This window comes from Plasmodium gonderi (genome assembly GCF_002157705.1).
Source record: "Plasmodium gonderi DNA, contig: Chr12, whole genome shotgun sequence".
Taxonomy (NCBI): domain Eukaryota; phylum Apicomplexa; class Aconoidasida; order Haemosporida; family Plasmodiidae; genus Plasmodium; species Plasmodium gonderi.
This window is the reverse complement of record NW_021628937.1, coordinates 2,926,285-2,939,812: the sequence shown is the minus strand read 5'-3', so window position 1 is coordinate 2,939,812 and position 13,528 is coordinate 2,926,285. Positions and strand designations below refer to the sequence as shown.

General features: G+C 28.2%; 4 protein-coding genes across 4 annotated transcripts; 2 read left to right on the top strand and 2 right to left on the bottom strand.

The window, feature by feature from the left end:
* Positions 1-95: 95 nt before the first annotated feature.
* PGO_126180 (hypothetical protein, conserved) lies at positions 96-2,402 on the bottom strand (the record flags this gene model as incomplete). The annotated part of the gene is made up of 8 exons (XM_028689408.1): positions 96-125; positions 337-492; positions 599-692; positions 829-944; positions 1,080-1,130; positions 1,394-1,505; positions 1,705-1,771; positions 1,964-2,402. The coding sequence occupies 8 exons, from the start codon at positions 2,400-2,402 to the stop codon at positions 96-98; spliced, it is 1,065 nt and encodes a 354-aa protein (XP_028545209.1).
* Positions 2,403-3,985: 1,583 nt separating this feature from the next.
* On the top strand, positions 3,986-5,086 carry PGO_126170 (heme detoxification protein; the record flags this gene model as incomplete). Its single annotated transcript, XM_028689407.1, has 3 exons — positions 3,986-4,199; positions 4,521-4,723; positions 4,886-5,086. The coding sequence occupies 3 exons, from the start codon at positions 3,986-3,988 to the stop codon at positions 5,084-5,086; spliced, it is 618 nt and encodes a 205-aa protein (XP_028545208.1).
* Positions 5,087-5,819: 733 nt separating this feature from the next.
* PGO_126160 (hypothetical protein, conserved) lies at positions 5,820-7,161 on the bottom strand (the record flags this gene model as incomplete). The annotated part of the gene is made up of 2 exons (XM_028689406.1): positions 5,820-6,026; positions 6,277-7,161. The coding sequence occupies 2 exons, from the start codon at positions 7,159-7,161 to the stop codon at positions 5,820-5,822; spliced, it is 1,092 nt and encodes a 363-aa protein (XP_028545207.1).
* Positions 7,162-10,871: 3,710 nt separating this feature from the next.
* On the top strand, positions 10,872-12,676 carry PGO_126150 (40S ribosomal protein S5; the record flags this gene model as incomplete). Its single annotated transcript, XM_028689405.1, has 4 exons — positions 10,872-10,878; positions 11,309-11,390; positions 11,647-12,232; positions 12,530-12,676. The coding sequence occupies 4 exons, from the start codon at positions 10,872-10,874 to the stop codon at positions 12,674-12,676; spliced, it is 822 nt and encodes a 273-aa protein (XP_028545206.1).
* Between the last annotated feature and the right edge of the window lie 852 nt (positions 12,677-13,528).

The window sequence follows — 13,528 nt, the reverse complement described above, 5'->3', positions numbered from 1 at the left end:
TTTTATGCTTTATTTATTTATTTATTCATTTATTTATTATTTAGTTTTTCCCTTTTGTGAGATTTTTCTCGAAAATTATTGAACGAACGGCAAACTCAAATGTCCAGGAAATTTAAGTATATAGCCTACAAGTGAAAAGTAAAATATAGGAGAATAAGCAAACATTAAAATCAGTATCCAAAAGGTAGGAGAATTAACTGCATTTTCCAAAAGTATCATCTTGAATTGGTAGTACATAAATATATGTACACAAGAACAATGTTAAGCGTGTAAAAAAAAAAAAAAAAAAAAAAAAAAAAATTTTCTCTCTTAACTGAACTGTTCATGCAGAAATACCTCTTTAATTAAATAAGTTATCTCTGAAATATCCTTGCATTTATTTATGTTTGATTTTATATAAGATAAAATATTATCATCACAGGGAGTGATTTCAACTTGTGCATTCTTTGATTGATAGTTGCTTACTTTGAATTGCATCACGTTCCGAATTGTCTATAAATGGATAAAAGTAGAGGGGTCATATAAAAAAAAAAAAAAAAAAAAAAAAAAAAAAAACATGCAATAAATAAAAAAATGAACACATAAATATATAAAATACCTTAAACTCGAAAATTATGTAATGCTCCGTTTTTTCTACAATTTTAAGGGGTGACAATTGCGTTGTTTTGATGTTCCTTTCGGCTGTTTTTATGCTGCAAGGGAAGAGTAATATAAACATACAAGCAGTGCGTATATGCAGTTTCCAAGAATGTTGACACATGCGAGTTTATTTTATTTTATATATTTTTCTTTTTTTGTTTCCTTTTTTGAACTATATTATTTTATTACTGCTCTTCCAAAAGTTTAATTCTTTCCTTGCAGTCAAGCGTATCGGGAAATTTTATGTCTATTTCTTTTCTCTTCTTTTTGACATAATTGTCATATTTTTGTATTTTTTCATTCAACTGAAAAGTGTTGTAAAAATGGGTTGCAGAAAAATATTTGAAGTAAAATGAACCTTACATTCACAGTATGGGATAAAATTATCACCAAGTTAATCTGTTCATATACGAGAAGTGGTATTTCGAGCATTCTTGTACCTTGCTAATATCCTTCTTAAGCTTGCTTAGGTTTTCATCCATTTCATTATTCTTTACAGTGGAAAAAAAAACATTTTAAATAAATGTAATGTTGATACATTTGGTTAGAGCTTCGTGTGTCTGATCGTACATCCAAAATAAGACATATTTTTCTCTCTAACTTGTTCATACACAAGCATCTGTATGCATGTTATATGTAAAAAAAATAAACATCCATATTAAATGTCTAATGGTGTAAACAATCTATGCACGAAAAATCTCATAAATATTCCATATATAAATGCACATAGGTAAACAAATTTTATGCTCCAAACCTTTTGTTTATTCTTCTCGAAAATTTCATCGTATTCTTCGACCTTCGCTTCCAGTTCTAACTTCTTCAATCTTTCATTCTCGAACTCAATTTTTTGATTCCTTTCCGTTAGTCTAACAGATGGTGGGATGGGACATTCAGAGTGGTAAATATAGAACAAGTCAGAAACGGTAAATTATAATGGAGAAAATATGAACAGGGGTGATAACGCGAAAAAAAGAAATCATGCATGGCAAAATCATGGGATGACAAAGGAATGAGAAGCAAATCTAGGAGAAGTTAAAACTACAGGTGAACTTTTGCAGGCCTTACTTCAACTTCAAATTTTCAACGTGATCCACAAAAAAGGAATCAGCAGAGAAAAGAGTATTCACTGCTTCTGTAAACGAAAAAGTATTTGTTCATAATAGAGGTACAAAATTTTTGAAAATAAAATTAAAAAAAAAAAAAAAAAAAGAGTATATTTTTCATCACAAGCATAAACTTGACGTTGAAATGAATCAAAATTATTTTTTTATATATTTATTTTTTTTTTTTTTTCAATTATAAATCTCAGACACATCATCATTACCTGAAGTATTATTAAACAACAGGTCTAACAAATTCGAAATTTCATTTTCCAGCTGCTTGACTTGTGGTTTATCATTGTATTGTTTACACTGACGAACAAAGTTCTCATACGACTCAATTATCAAATCTTGATCATTTTTACTTAAATTCATATGACCAAAATTATTTATGTGTTTAATATAATTTAAAAATTCTTGACATAAATTGTGTAATGTTTTTATTAAATTATCATCAACTTCATCTTCTAAATAATTTTTATTTTCTTTTAAATCTTGTAGGAACAAAAAAATTTCATTAAATTTATCATGAAATTTGTAGAACAGATCATTTTGCGAGCATGTTTCCTGATTCCGAAGAGTTGATTCATAATTTGCCTCCTGGTTACTTAATGTCGTTAGGTTGTTCATTTGGTTATTTTTTGTCACTGAAAGGGGTTCCATTTTATCTTCCTATCTTAAATAGGTGTGTAAGTGTAAGTGGGTACATTCGTGTTTATGCATGTGTACATGTGTTTGTACATGTGTGTGTACACATGTGTATATATATACATAATTACCTCACTTAGGCTGTCATTTAATCAAATTATTGAGTCTTCAGACTCGTGTACAACTGGACGACTGTTTTAGTTTTATATTGGTCTATTTTTTTTGCGTCTATTTAGGTAATTCTTTTTCTTTTTTTTTTTTTTTTTTTCTCTTACATTAAAGGACAAAATTTACTTGTGAAGAAAGGGGTAGACGCATATGATCATGTGCATATATTATGCTCATATACTATTTGTTCCTGCCTGAGAATTATTTTTTAAAGAACAATGGTTAAGTAATTATATTTTTGTGTGCAGCGAATGTAGCAAGGAGTATTATAAGTATTAATATCATTTTTTTTTTTTTTTTTTTTCCCCTCACCCCCTTAGCATATGAGAATATCCCAAATGGAGAGATTAAACATGTTTTAATCAAAATGAAAAAAAAAAAAAAATACATATCTCGGGGTGGGTAGGATGTGTCACTTTACAGCCCGTTTTTATATTGGAACAACATTAACGTTTAAATACGTAACAGATTTTTGATACATCATGTTTAAATATTATGTTCAATGTGAGTTGTAGTTATGAACGAATAACAGGAAAGTATTTACTTGTGACACAATGTTCCAAGTTTTGTCCATTTGTTCGATTTGCACAAGTGTATATAGGTATGTGTCCATACACTATCAAAATCATAGCAAATTCGTATGTAATTCCCTTATCTTATTCTGCACTTTTGCAAAAAAAAAAAAAGAAAAAAAGAGGAATGTCTCAAGAAAAGGAAAAAAAAAAAATAAAATAAAATAATGATAATAAAATAATAATAAAATAATAATAAAAAAAAAAAAAAAATGCATACTTTTCAAAATGAAGAAAAATTAGCAAAATCACGGAAATTTGCACAAGTTATTTTATTATTTTTTTTTTCTCCACCCCTTTTTACAAAGCGTGCACAGAGATGGGTTGGGAATTATTTTATGATCTTCTAAACGACACCTTGTGAACGTTACGTTACTATCATTATGAGTAATACCTTTTTTTTTCACTTTGAAATAGGGCTAAATGTTTTCTTTTACTTTGTTTTACTTCCCATTGTTCCCGTGACACAATGGGATTAACGAATTTGCAATCGATTGGCCAATCACAGTTGAAACAGAACAATTATTGGAATTGAAATTTTAGAAGTCCCATGGGACACTTCTTCACAGCAGTATATATCGCACTTAACAGGACTTCACACCTAGTGAAAAAAAAAAAAAAAAAAAATTTCTGAAAAATGATAATTTATAGTCAACATGAGAATGTGTGTATCTCTTTCCACATAAGCACAGATTCTTCAAATTCAGCATCCTTTTTAAAAAGAGAGGAAGGGTGGAGGAAAAAAAATAAAAGTTTGTTAAATTCCGAAAGGCTGTTAGGTAGCAAAACGGTCCGTATATAGGCTTCTATTCACAGGCATCTTTCTGTTTTCTGCAAACAATATGTAAATGCCAAAGCATGAAAAATAATTTACACATTCTTGTTATTAAACGATTATACACGCGTAGTGGCGGGTTGAGGAAACCACAAAAAGTGACAAATGATCCTGAAAGTATAAACAGAAAAGTATACTGGTGTTTCGAACACAAACCTATTAAGAGGACTGTAGTCAATTTGATATATTCTCATAATGAATTGAAATTATTTTCCCGATTTCTGAGTCACCCCATAGGTATATCACTTTATTCTAAGAACACAGTACCATAGAATAAGCCATACATATTTCTCACCCTTATGCGTGTTTTTGCAACCACCTCGACTGTGCACACGCACACGCACACACACACACATATATATATATATATATATATATATATATATATATATATATATATATATATATATATATATATATATATATATATGCACACGTTATTGAGTCATTATATATTTTCTTTTTCCTTTTTTTTTTTTTTTTTTTTTTTTTTTTCCCCCCACTACATTTTTACATTCGTATCATCATTATTTTCATTTTACGCTCCTTTCGCATCAGTGGGAACTTCGCTTATTCATGAGCTGTCTTTGGAAGGGCCATACACGGGATTTCTCCCATCGAATGAGGCCTTAAAATTAATTAGTACTGAAAGTTTAAGTAAATTATATGAAGATCATACAAAATTATCTGAATTTGTTTTGGGTCATTTTACAAAAGATTTCTGGTTATACAGAGACTTGTATGGATCCTCCTACCAACCCGTAAGTGCATACATTTTTGTTTCTTCCATTTTTAATGCTCCTTCCTTATGTGCACACCTATATATATAACTATGTTTTATATGCACATGTATATGTACATATTTTTGTACTTATACATGCATTCCTCCATGCACACGGAGGAAACACCTACCATTTGCACAGTGGCTCATGTACAACGAAAAAAGAGACGCTCCAGAGAAAATCACAAATTTAGTTAACAAAGATCTAGTTGTAACCATACGTGGAGAATTTAGAAACTGTGATCATTCTATTTTTTTGGACAAATCTAAAATCATTAGGCCTAACATGAAATGCCACAACGGGGTTGTACATATTGTCGATAGGCCCATAATACTGAAATAGTGTTCAATTTCAAAGGGTATATAGTACAATTCTTTTTTTTTTTTTTTTTTTTTTTTTTTTTTACACACAAAAGTGCAACAAACCGCACCTAAAGAAAGCTCTTCAAAAACAGAGACAAATTAAAATTCAGATACAATCACTGTCCATATTTACATGTGTACCTGTGTAACCTTTATTTTTGCTATCCACTATTATCCCTTTTTTTCTCAAGAAAAATAAAATAACATAAAATACTTTTGAAACTTATTACATATACATATGTATCAACAATTTGATAATATAAAGAGTCTGTTTAAAAAAAGTAACAAAAAAAAAAAAAAAAAAAAAAAAAAGTATAGTGGAGGAGCAGTGGCACCAGTCTTATGAAATACATAAACATTGTTATACAGATAAAACGTGAGCACTATAAATGAACAGTACGTTTTCAAACTGTGAATTAATTAGCGTAATACAAAAGTTGTTAAAATGAGTGAATGTATCTATGCTATTATATGTATGTATCATTGAAATAAGGGGAATATACATAAATGTAGAAAAAAAAAAAAAAAAAATGAGCCGATATGAGATAGGAATAATTGAATGAAGATTAAAATCTTCTTCTCGAAGTGTGATAAAGTCATACATATATGCATATATATATGTTTGCATATTTAAATATAAAAAAACAAACTGATTTTTTCGTACAGATATGATATAAAAATATAGGGCATAAAAAAAATAAAAAAAAAAAAAATTATGAAACCTTCTGCCCAATCGATTCAAAGTATTGCTTTAATACTTCAGTTGCCTGCAACTTGTTAATACTTTTTATGAGTTTTATTTCGAATATATTAGACCAGAATTTCCCCGTCACCAATAGGTTTGGTAGATCTTTTTTGTTATTTTGTGGATTTATTGCTATTCCATTCAGTACAGCCTCTCTGTTATTCTTACCTTCCTCCTGCGGTTTGATAAGAAAAAAAAAAAAAAAAAAAAAAGGTGAAGTTAGAAGGTATGAATAAATGTATGACAGTTCAGGGTGTGCCTACAAAAGTATATGTCTATATGTGCATATATATATACATGTGCAGAGCGGGCATATAGTATGCAAACACATATGTTTATTGGGAGAATATAACGGGCATGTTTTTTTTTTTTTTTTTTTTTTTTTTTTTTTTTTGTGTGTGTGTGTGTACTCAAACATAACATACGTAATTGTCGCGCTGCTCAGCAAGTCCAGACAAGTTAATAATCTTCAAACACGTTCCCTTGGATATGTCGATTTCGAGTATCAACTTGGTCAAGAAAACATTTGCATAAAGCGTTTTTGCCTTCACATGATATTCCAATTCGTTAACGTGAAACATTTCAAAACCTGCACAAGTAATTTTTGTTTTTCCAGATATGACTAATTTTTTCGTATTCAAAAATTTTCTTGGAATTTCAATTTCGTATAAATAATCATCTCCTGTAGTTGTCCATAATTTCTGATTTTGTGCAAAATCAATTTGTTTTAAATCTTCGGTTGATTGTAGAAGATCTATATTTGAGGTTAACCCATAACCATCTAGATCATGCTCAAATGTATGATATAATTCCAGGGTGTCAAAATCTAAAACCATTATTAGTTTTTCTTTATATGTTAATATAAGTATATACTTTTTATATGTCTCTGGTTCAATAACTACAGCCAATCCTTCTGCAAAGAGATTACTTTTCAAATTGTTGAATCGTTTTGTTTTTCCAGAATCTAATGAAAATTCCCTTACGTAGCTAGCGCCATATAATCCTGACGATTCAAGTAATGTATCATTGTCTGTAAAGAATAATCCTTGTGTAAATGGAGAATGGGCTTTATTTATTGGGATTACATTTGATCCCTCATTTAGTTGTTTTCCAATTGCAGGGTCATGAATATGATTATATTTATTTATCACTTCAAAGGTATAAATTCCAATTCCTAGAAAATAACTGTCACTTGAATTCGAATTATTAAGAATGTGCAGAACTAACAAAACAGAAGCAACTACCAACAAAGAACAAACAACTAAGATCATAATGACCACCGTCTTCCTACAAAAGTTGCAATAAAACATTGTAAATTCTTTATATATTTATATTTAATGAAAAATTGATTTTTTTGTTGGCTTCATGTACACGGTGTGAAGATATATGTATATTTTTTTTCGCACACGCAGGATCATTTAAATGTCTTCACACATGTAGGCTTATGTGGGAAAAAGTAAGCAATCAATTTATATAGGATGCGATGTTTGCCTCATAAAAGTTATTTATTCGGCATTCTTCGATTGAAGTAAATAAACCAAAAAAAAAAAAAAAAAAAAAAAAAAAGAGAAAAAAAAATTTATATGGTCATGTTTTGTGTAAACATTGCACTGTCTTATTAACTTCACGAATGCGCCGAAGGAGATAAAAGGTATATTCAAAAACTGCAAACTTGGAACTATTTAAAAATGTACATCTGCATATATATATATATATATATATATATATATATAAGTATGTTGATCAGAATGACTTAAAAAAATATATAAAGTTTCTATCGAATTATTCTGCTTTTTTTTTTTTTTTTTTTTTTTTTTTGATCAAATGGACTTATTTGCATGAGCCACTTGAGCCGCGACGTGGTTTTTTCGCGAAAATCTGCATGTGTATACTTCCACACTCATACGTACAAACATATATATACATATATGCATATATATATACTTGTGCATCCTCGACCAATATCTGTGCGCGGTTGTTCATATTTATGGACACATTAATGCTTATGCAAAGACGAGCAGTGGAGAAAATCATATTGCCCCAGCAAAATTGAATTTGTTAGCACCTCCCCCCCCCTCAAGTTCCATAGGTGTTAGAGGGGTTAATGAGTATCGATGTTGTAGTAGTATAGATATGTAAAAAAAACACATTTTCACAAACACACAATATAAGCGAATATATATATATATATCCCATACACACAACATATAAATATATTTATATAATTTGTATGAACAAATTATCGCGTACGCAAACGTGCGGAACACGTTCCCGTGGACACTTTTTCCCACTTGTTATCATTTTAACCTTATGTCTTTTTTTTTTAGGCCCTTTTTTTTTCTGTTTATAAGGGTTGGAACATTTCTCTTCATATGTTTTTTACTTGCCATCCTTTCTTCATTTTTTTTTTTTTTTTTTTCCTACAAGGAAAAATGACCTTTTCTCCTCTTTTTCATTTATCCCCCCTAATTCATAAGAAGGAATTGGCTGCATATAAGACGGGTGGAGTTAACCTTTGGTTGTTTCATTTGTTTTGTTATAAAATTCATATAATTTACATTCTCTTCCTTTCATAATTTATTTCGAACATATATATATGTCTTTCACCTAGGGCAGACTGCTTTTTATTTGTGTGAATATGGAAAAGGTAAAGGCTTTTAGAGAAAGGAGCGTATAATATATGGGTTATTGCTTAATTCGATCGTTTGGCCACAAGGTCACGAAATAAAATTTGGGCAAAACTTTTTTGCTGTAAACCAGTTGAATTAAAGAGTCACTAAAATGTAATGCTACTATAGTCATAAGGAAAAATTCAGTTTTTAATTTTTTTCGGAACTTGAAATTTTTTTTTTTTTTTTTTTCTCACTTCCTTTACTCAAATTATTGAAAACCTGTGTGTAAGATGGGGGTGTAAAAAAAAAAAAAAAAAAAAAAAAAGTAAACATATGCTTTATTACAAAATAGAATGATGAAAACTTCGCCTACGTAATGAAGCATAATTGAATTAAAAAAAAAAAGAAATATCAATTGGACATTTGTACATTCAAAATGTAGTAAATATTAAGAAAGTTCATTTTTCACTAAAAAACACGAAGAAAATTTTAAAAAAATTGTAGATACAATATGTCCCACTCAAAATTATAGCCCATTAAATTATTATAAATGTCAAACAAATTTGAACAAAACAAAACAATAGAACAAGTTTGTATATGCTGTTAACATGCAAAAAAGAAGAAAAAAAGAAGAAAAAAGTGTCATATTTCTTTGTAAAACCCTTTTTTAAGTGATTTTTTTTTTTTTTTTTTTTGATACTAAATTATAAGGTGATAAAGGTGGATAATAAAATATGATATACAAAATTTACCCCTATTTTGCATTACTTATATATATAAGTGTATATGCGCATATATACCCTGACATATATATGTATAAGCTAGATATATCAGTTAAACTAGAAAATCCTTACATTTAGTCAATTTTGAAATATTTTTCTATCTACATTTTAAAGAACGAAAAAATATGAAGCTCACTTAAATATGAGAAAATGGGAAAAGTATAGCATTAAATATGTTAAACCTCTTGTGTAGGCTTTCAAAATATAAATATTCTTTTTCCCTCTGCACGCCCTTTTTCTTTCCCCCAGTTGTACAGTCGCCACAGAAATGTAAATAAATATATATATATATATATATATATATATACCCGGTTCGGTACACTAAAGTTTTAGCGCGCTTTCTTGTGTTTGTTTTCTCCTTATATGTATGTAAATATATTTACATAACAGGATTTAATGATCATCATGCTTATAATTTTGTTATCCACTTCAGATATTGTTTTCTCGTTCCTGGCTGTTGAGCAAGGCTGCATATATTTTGCTTAAAAGTGGGAATACATTATTTATTTTTTCCCTCATTTTTTCGTGTTTTGCCCCCAAATTAGTATAACTCTCATTTTGTAAAAGTGTGGGGGGTATAAAACACAACGATATTTTTTATGCCACACATATATATCATAATGTAGGTACTACACTATAAAGGCAGAAGAAAGGCTTTACTCCGGTTTATTTCACAAAAATGATAAAAGAATGAGGGGAGTATTCATTCCGTTTACAAGGGGTGATGGTCGACATATATATATACATATATATTATATCCCCTTTTGCAGTGCTATAATAAATAGTGTAAGTGCCATTTCATTAACAGAACCTGTCACATTATTCCTTTTTTTTTTTTTTTTTTTTTTTTTTTTTTGCTGTAACACGTTTTTACTTACCTATTGTCAAAAAAAAAAAAAGAAAAAAAAAAAATCCCAACATAAATTCTTAACACAAATGATATTATTTTGCGCACTCTATTATATGTTTAGTGTATACAGCATTAATGCCCCAATTTTAATTATATAGTATTTTTTTTTTTTCCCTATTCTTTGACCTTATATATTTTTGCATGGCTATCCAATTTTTTTAAACGCTCTGATGGTGCGGGAAATATATTTTATACCTAGTGGTAGTAGTATCTGTGATCGAGAAATGAAAAATTGTTGACACGTAATTACCATATATGTGACATTGATGGATGTGGATCGGATCATGGATGCAAGATAACCTTAAAAACAAATAAAAACCAAACAACAAAAAAAAAATAAAACTAACATTATAGCACGTACGTGCAATTATATCCATACTTAAAAGAATATTTCTTGAAAAAAAAAAAAAAAAAAAGAATGAAAAAATTAACATTTCAGCTACAATCCTAGAAGAACAAAAAAGATATGAAAATACCATTGTGTATATATAAAATATACAAAAATATACTAAATAAATATATCCAATTCGTTATATTTAGCTAAGCGCAAAAACTTAAGTCAAAATTTACACGTTTATGTGAGAATACTTAACATCATATATTATATATATATATATATATATATATATATATATATAACATAACATAGCTTAAAAAAAAAATTAACCCACGAACACAACTTATTTTTAACAAACCAAACACCATATAAGATAAACATGGAAGGTACTTTACAATTGCTTTTTTTTTTTTTTTTTTGGGGGGAGCTTTTTAAGTATCACGATTTAATGCTCCATCATCTGTATTTCCTCATGTTTTATGATTATTGCTATAAAAATTTTTGTGTGATTCTACGTAACCGTCGTTTACATATTCATATGTATGCACATGAATATTGTACACATGTATTTATGTATTTTACATGTTGATATATGAGTATATCCCTCACTGGGGCAGATGAATAAATTTCTTTTCCATGTTTTTACATTAATGATACAATGCAATCTTGTTCATTTCATATGAACCATCGTATGAATGTCGTAGTTATATATTTATAACATCGCTAAGTAGGCTACATTGAATATGTGCATTATCATTGTGATTAATTATTTCATTTATTTGTATTATTTTATTTTTTTTTTCAAACCAATAACAGATAGAGGAGGCTTTTCGAGAGGATTTGGACGAGGCATGAGAGGTTCAAGGGGCGGTCGTGGTAGAGGACGTGGAAGAGGAAGGTAAAAAGAAAAGATAGAATAAAATGTAGTAGATAAAATATGAATAAAACGAAATAGTAGAAAAAAAATATCATCACATGACCATCTCAAACATAAACAGGAAACATTCATATACAATATTCTCATGTGTGTGTTTTCACAAACGAGTGATGTGTTTCACACTTCAGCCATTCCATATACATAATGCAAATAGTTTCCTAATTTTCAACTTTACGGAAGAGCTTTAATTCTTTTTTTTTTTTTTTTTTTTTTTTAGAGGAAGAGGTTCAGCAGAAGATGATTTAAAAAACTGGGTACCAGTAACAAAATTGGGAAGATTGGTAAAAGAAGGGAAAATTGTTTCCATTGAAGAAATTTATTTACATTCCTTACCAATTAAAGAATATCAAATTATTGATTATTTTTTTCAACCAAATGAATGTGCACACCCCTTAAAAGATGACGTTGTGAAAATTATGCCTGTACAGAAACAGACACGTGCAGGTCAAAGAACAAGATTTAAAGCATTTGTAGCCATTGGTGATGGAAATGGCCATTGTGGTTTAGGAGTAAAATGTGCAAAAGAAGTTGCAACAGCCATTAGGGGTGCAATTATTGCTGCAAAACTTTCTCTAATACCTGTGAGAAGAGGATATTGGGGAAACAAAATTGGTGATCCACACACAGTGCCAATGAAAGTATCAGGAAAATGTGGTAGTGTTCGTATTCGTTTGGTACCAGCTCCAAGGGGTACCCAAATCGTTGGTGCTCCAACTACTAAGAAAATGCTGAACTTTGCAGGAATTAAGGATTGCTTTTCATCATCCTGTGGAAAAACCAAAACAAGAGGAAACTTTTTAAGAGTAAGAGGCAAAAAAAAAAAAAAAAAAAAAAATTAATGTATTCACCACCACACTACACCAAAACCCCAACAATAAATAAAATTTATATATTTATACATGAAGACACAAGTCTGTATGTTTGTGATATGACAATCCCATTTTTTTTTTTTTATATATCTTTATATTGTGTATCCTCTATGCCTATTAATATATGTGACAAAGGCACACATGACATACGCTTATATTTAATGCTATGAAGAAATGATTTTAATTATGTATCATCAAATTTTTTTTTTTTTTTTCTATCCGTTTTTATAGGCCATTTTCAACGCTTTGAGTAAAACATATGGCTATTTAACCCCTGATTTATGGAAAGTAACAAAATTTGATAAATCTCCTTATGAAGAATGGTCTGATTTCCTTGAAACATATCAAAACTTGAAGACAATTAAAACAGCAGTTTAAATGGTTTCAATGATATTTATATATATGTACATACAGGAGAAAGTACGAAATTTTTAATTATCTTGAATATATTATATTTTTATGGAAAACATGATACTTTTTATATGTTAAGAAAACTTGCAATTTTTGTTATGTGTGCTGTTTTAAATGCTTATATTTCTTTTTACATCACATGTTTTTTCCAAAATGAAGATTGCGTTATTTTATGTATGCATTTTAAAGAAGAAGATTGTGTAACATTTTTTTTTTTTTTTTTTTTTTTTTTTTTTTTTATAAAAAAAAAAAAAAAAATAAAAAAAAAAAAAAAAAAAAAAAAAAAAAAAAAAAAAAAAAAAAAAAAAAAAAACAAAACAAAAAAAAAAAAACAAAAAATATTAAAAATTTAAAAAACAAATTTTTAAAACAATTTTTAAAACATTTCCCCTAAAAAAAAAAATGGGAAAACTTTTAGGGGAAAAAAAAAATTTATAATGTTATTTTAAAGAAANNNTTTTTTTTTCATTTAATTTTTTTTCTAAAATTAATATTTTGTTTTTTTTTTTTTTTATTTTAAAAAAAAAAATTTTTTAAAATTTTTTTTTTTTTTTTTTTTTTTTTTTTTGTCTATAAAAAAAAATAAAACAATATAAAAAAAAATATAACAATATAAAAAAAAATAAAACAATATAAATCAAAACAAACCAAACCAAAACTAAAAAACCATACATATCAAAATTTATAATATCACATTTTTAAAGCACATTCATAACCATTTCGCTTAAGAAACAAAATGGGAAAACGTTGAGGGGAAGAAAAGATATCTTAAGGTAAATTGAAAGGATATTTATATATATCCCTACCGCATCTCACTAT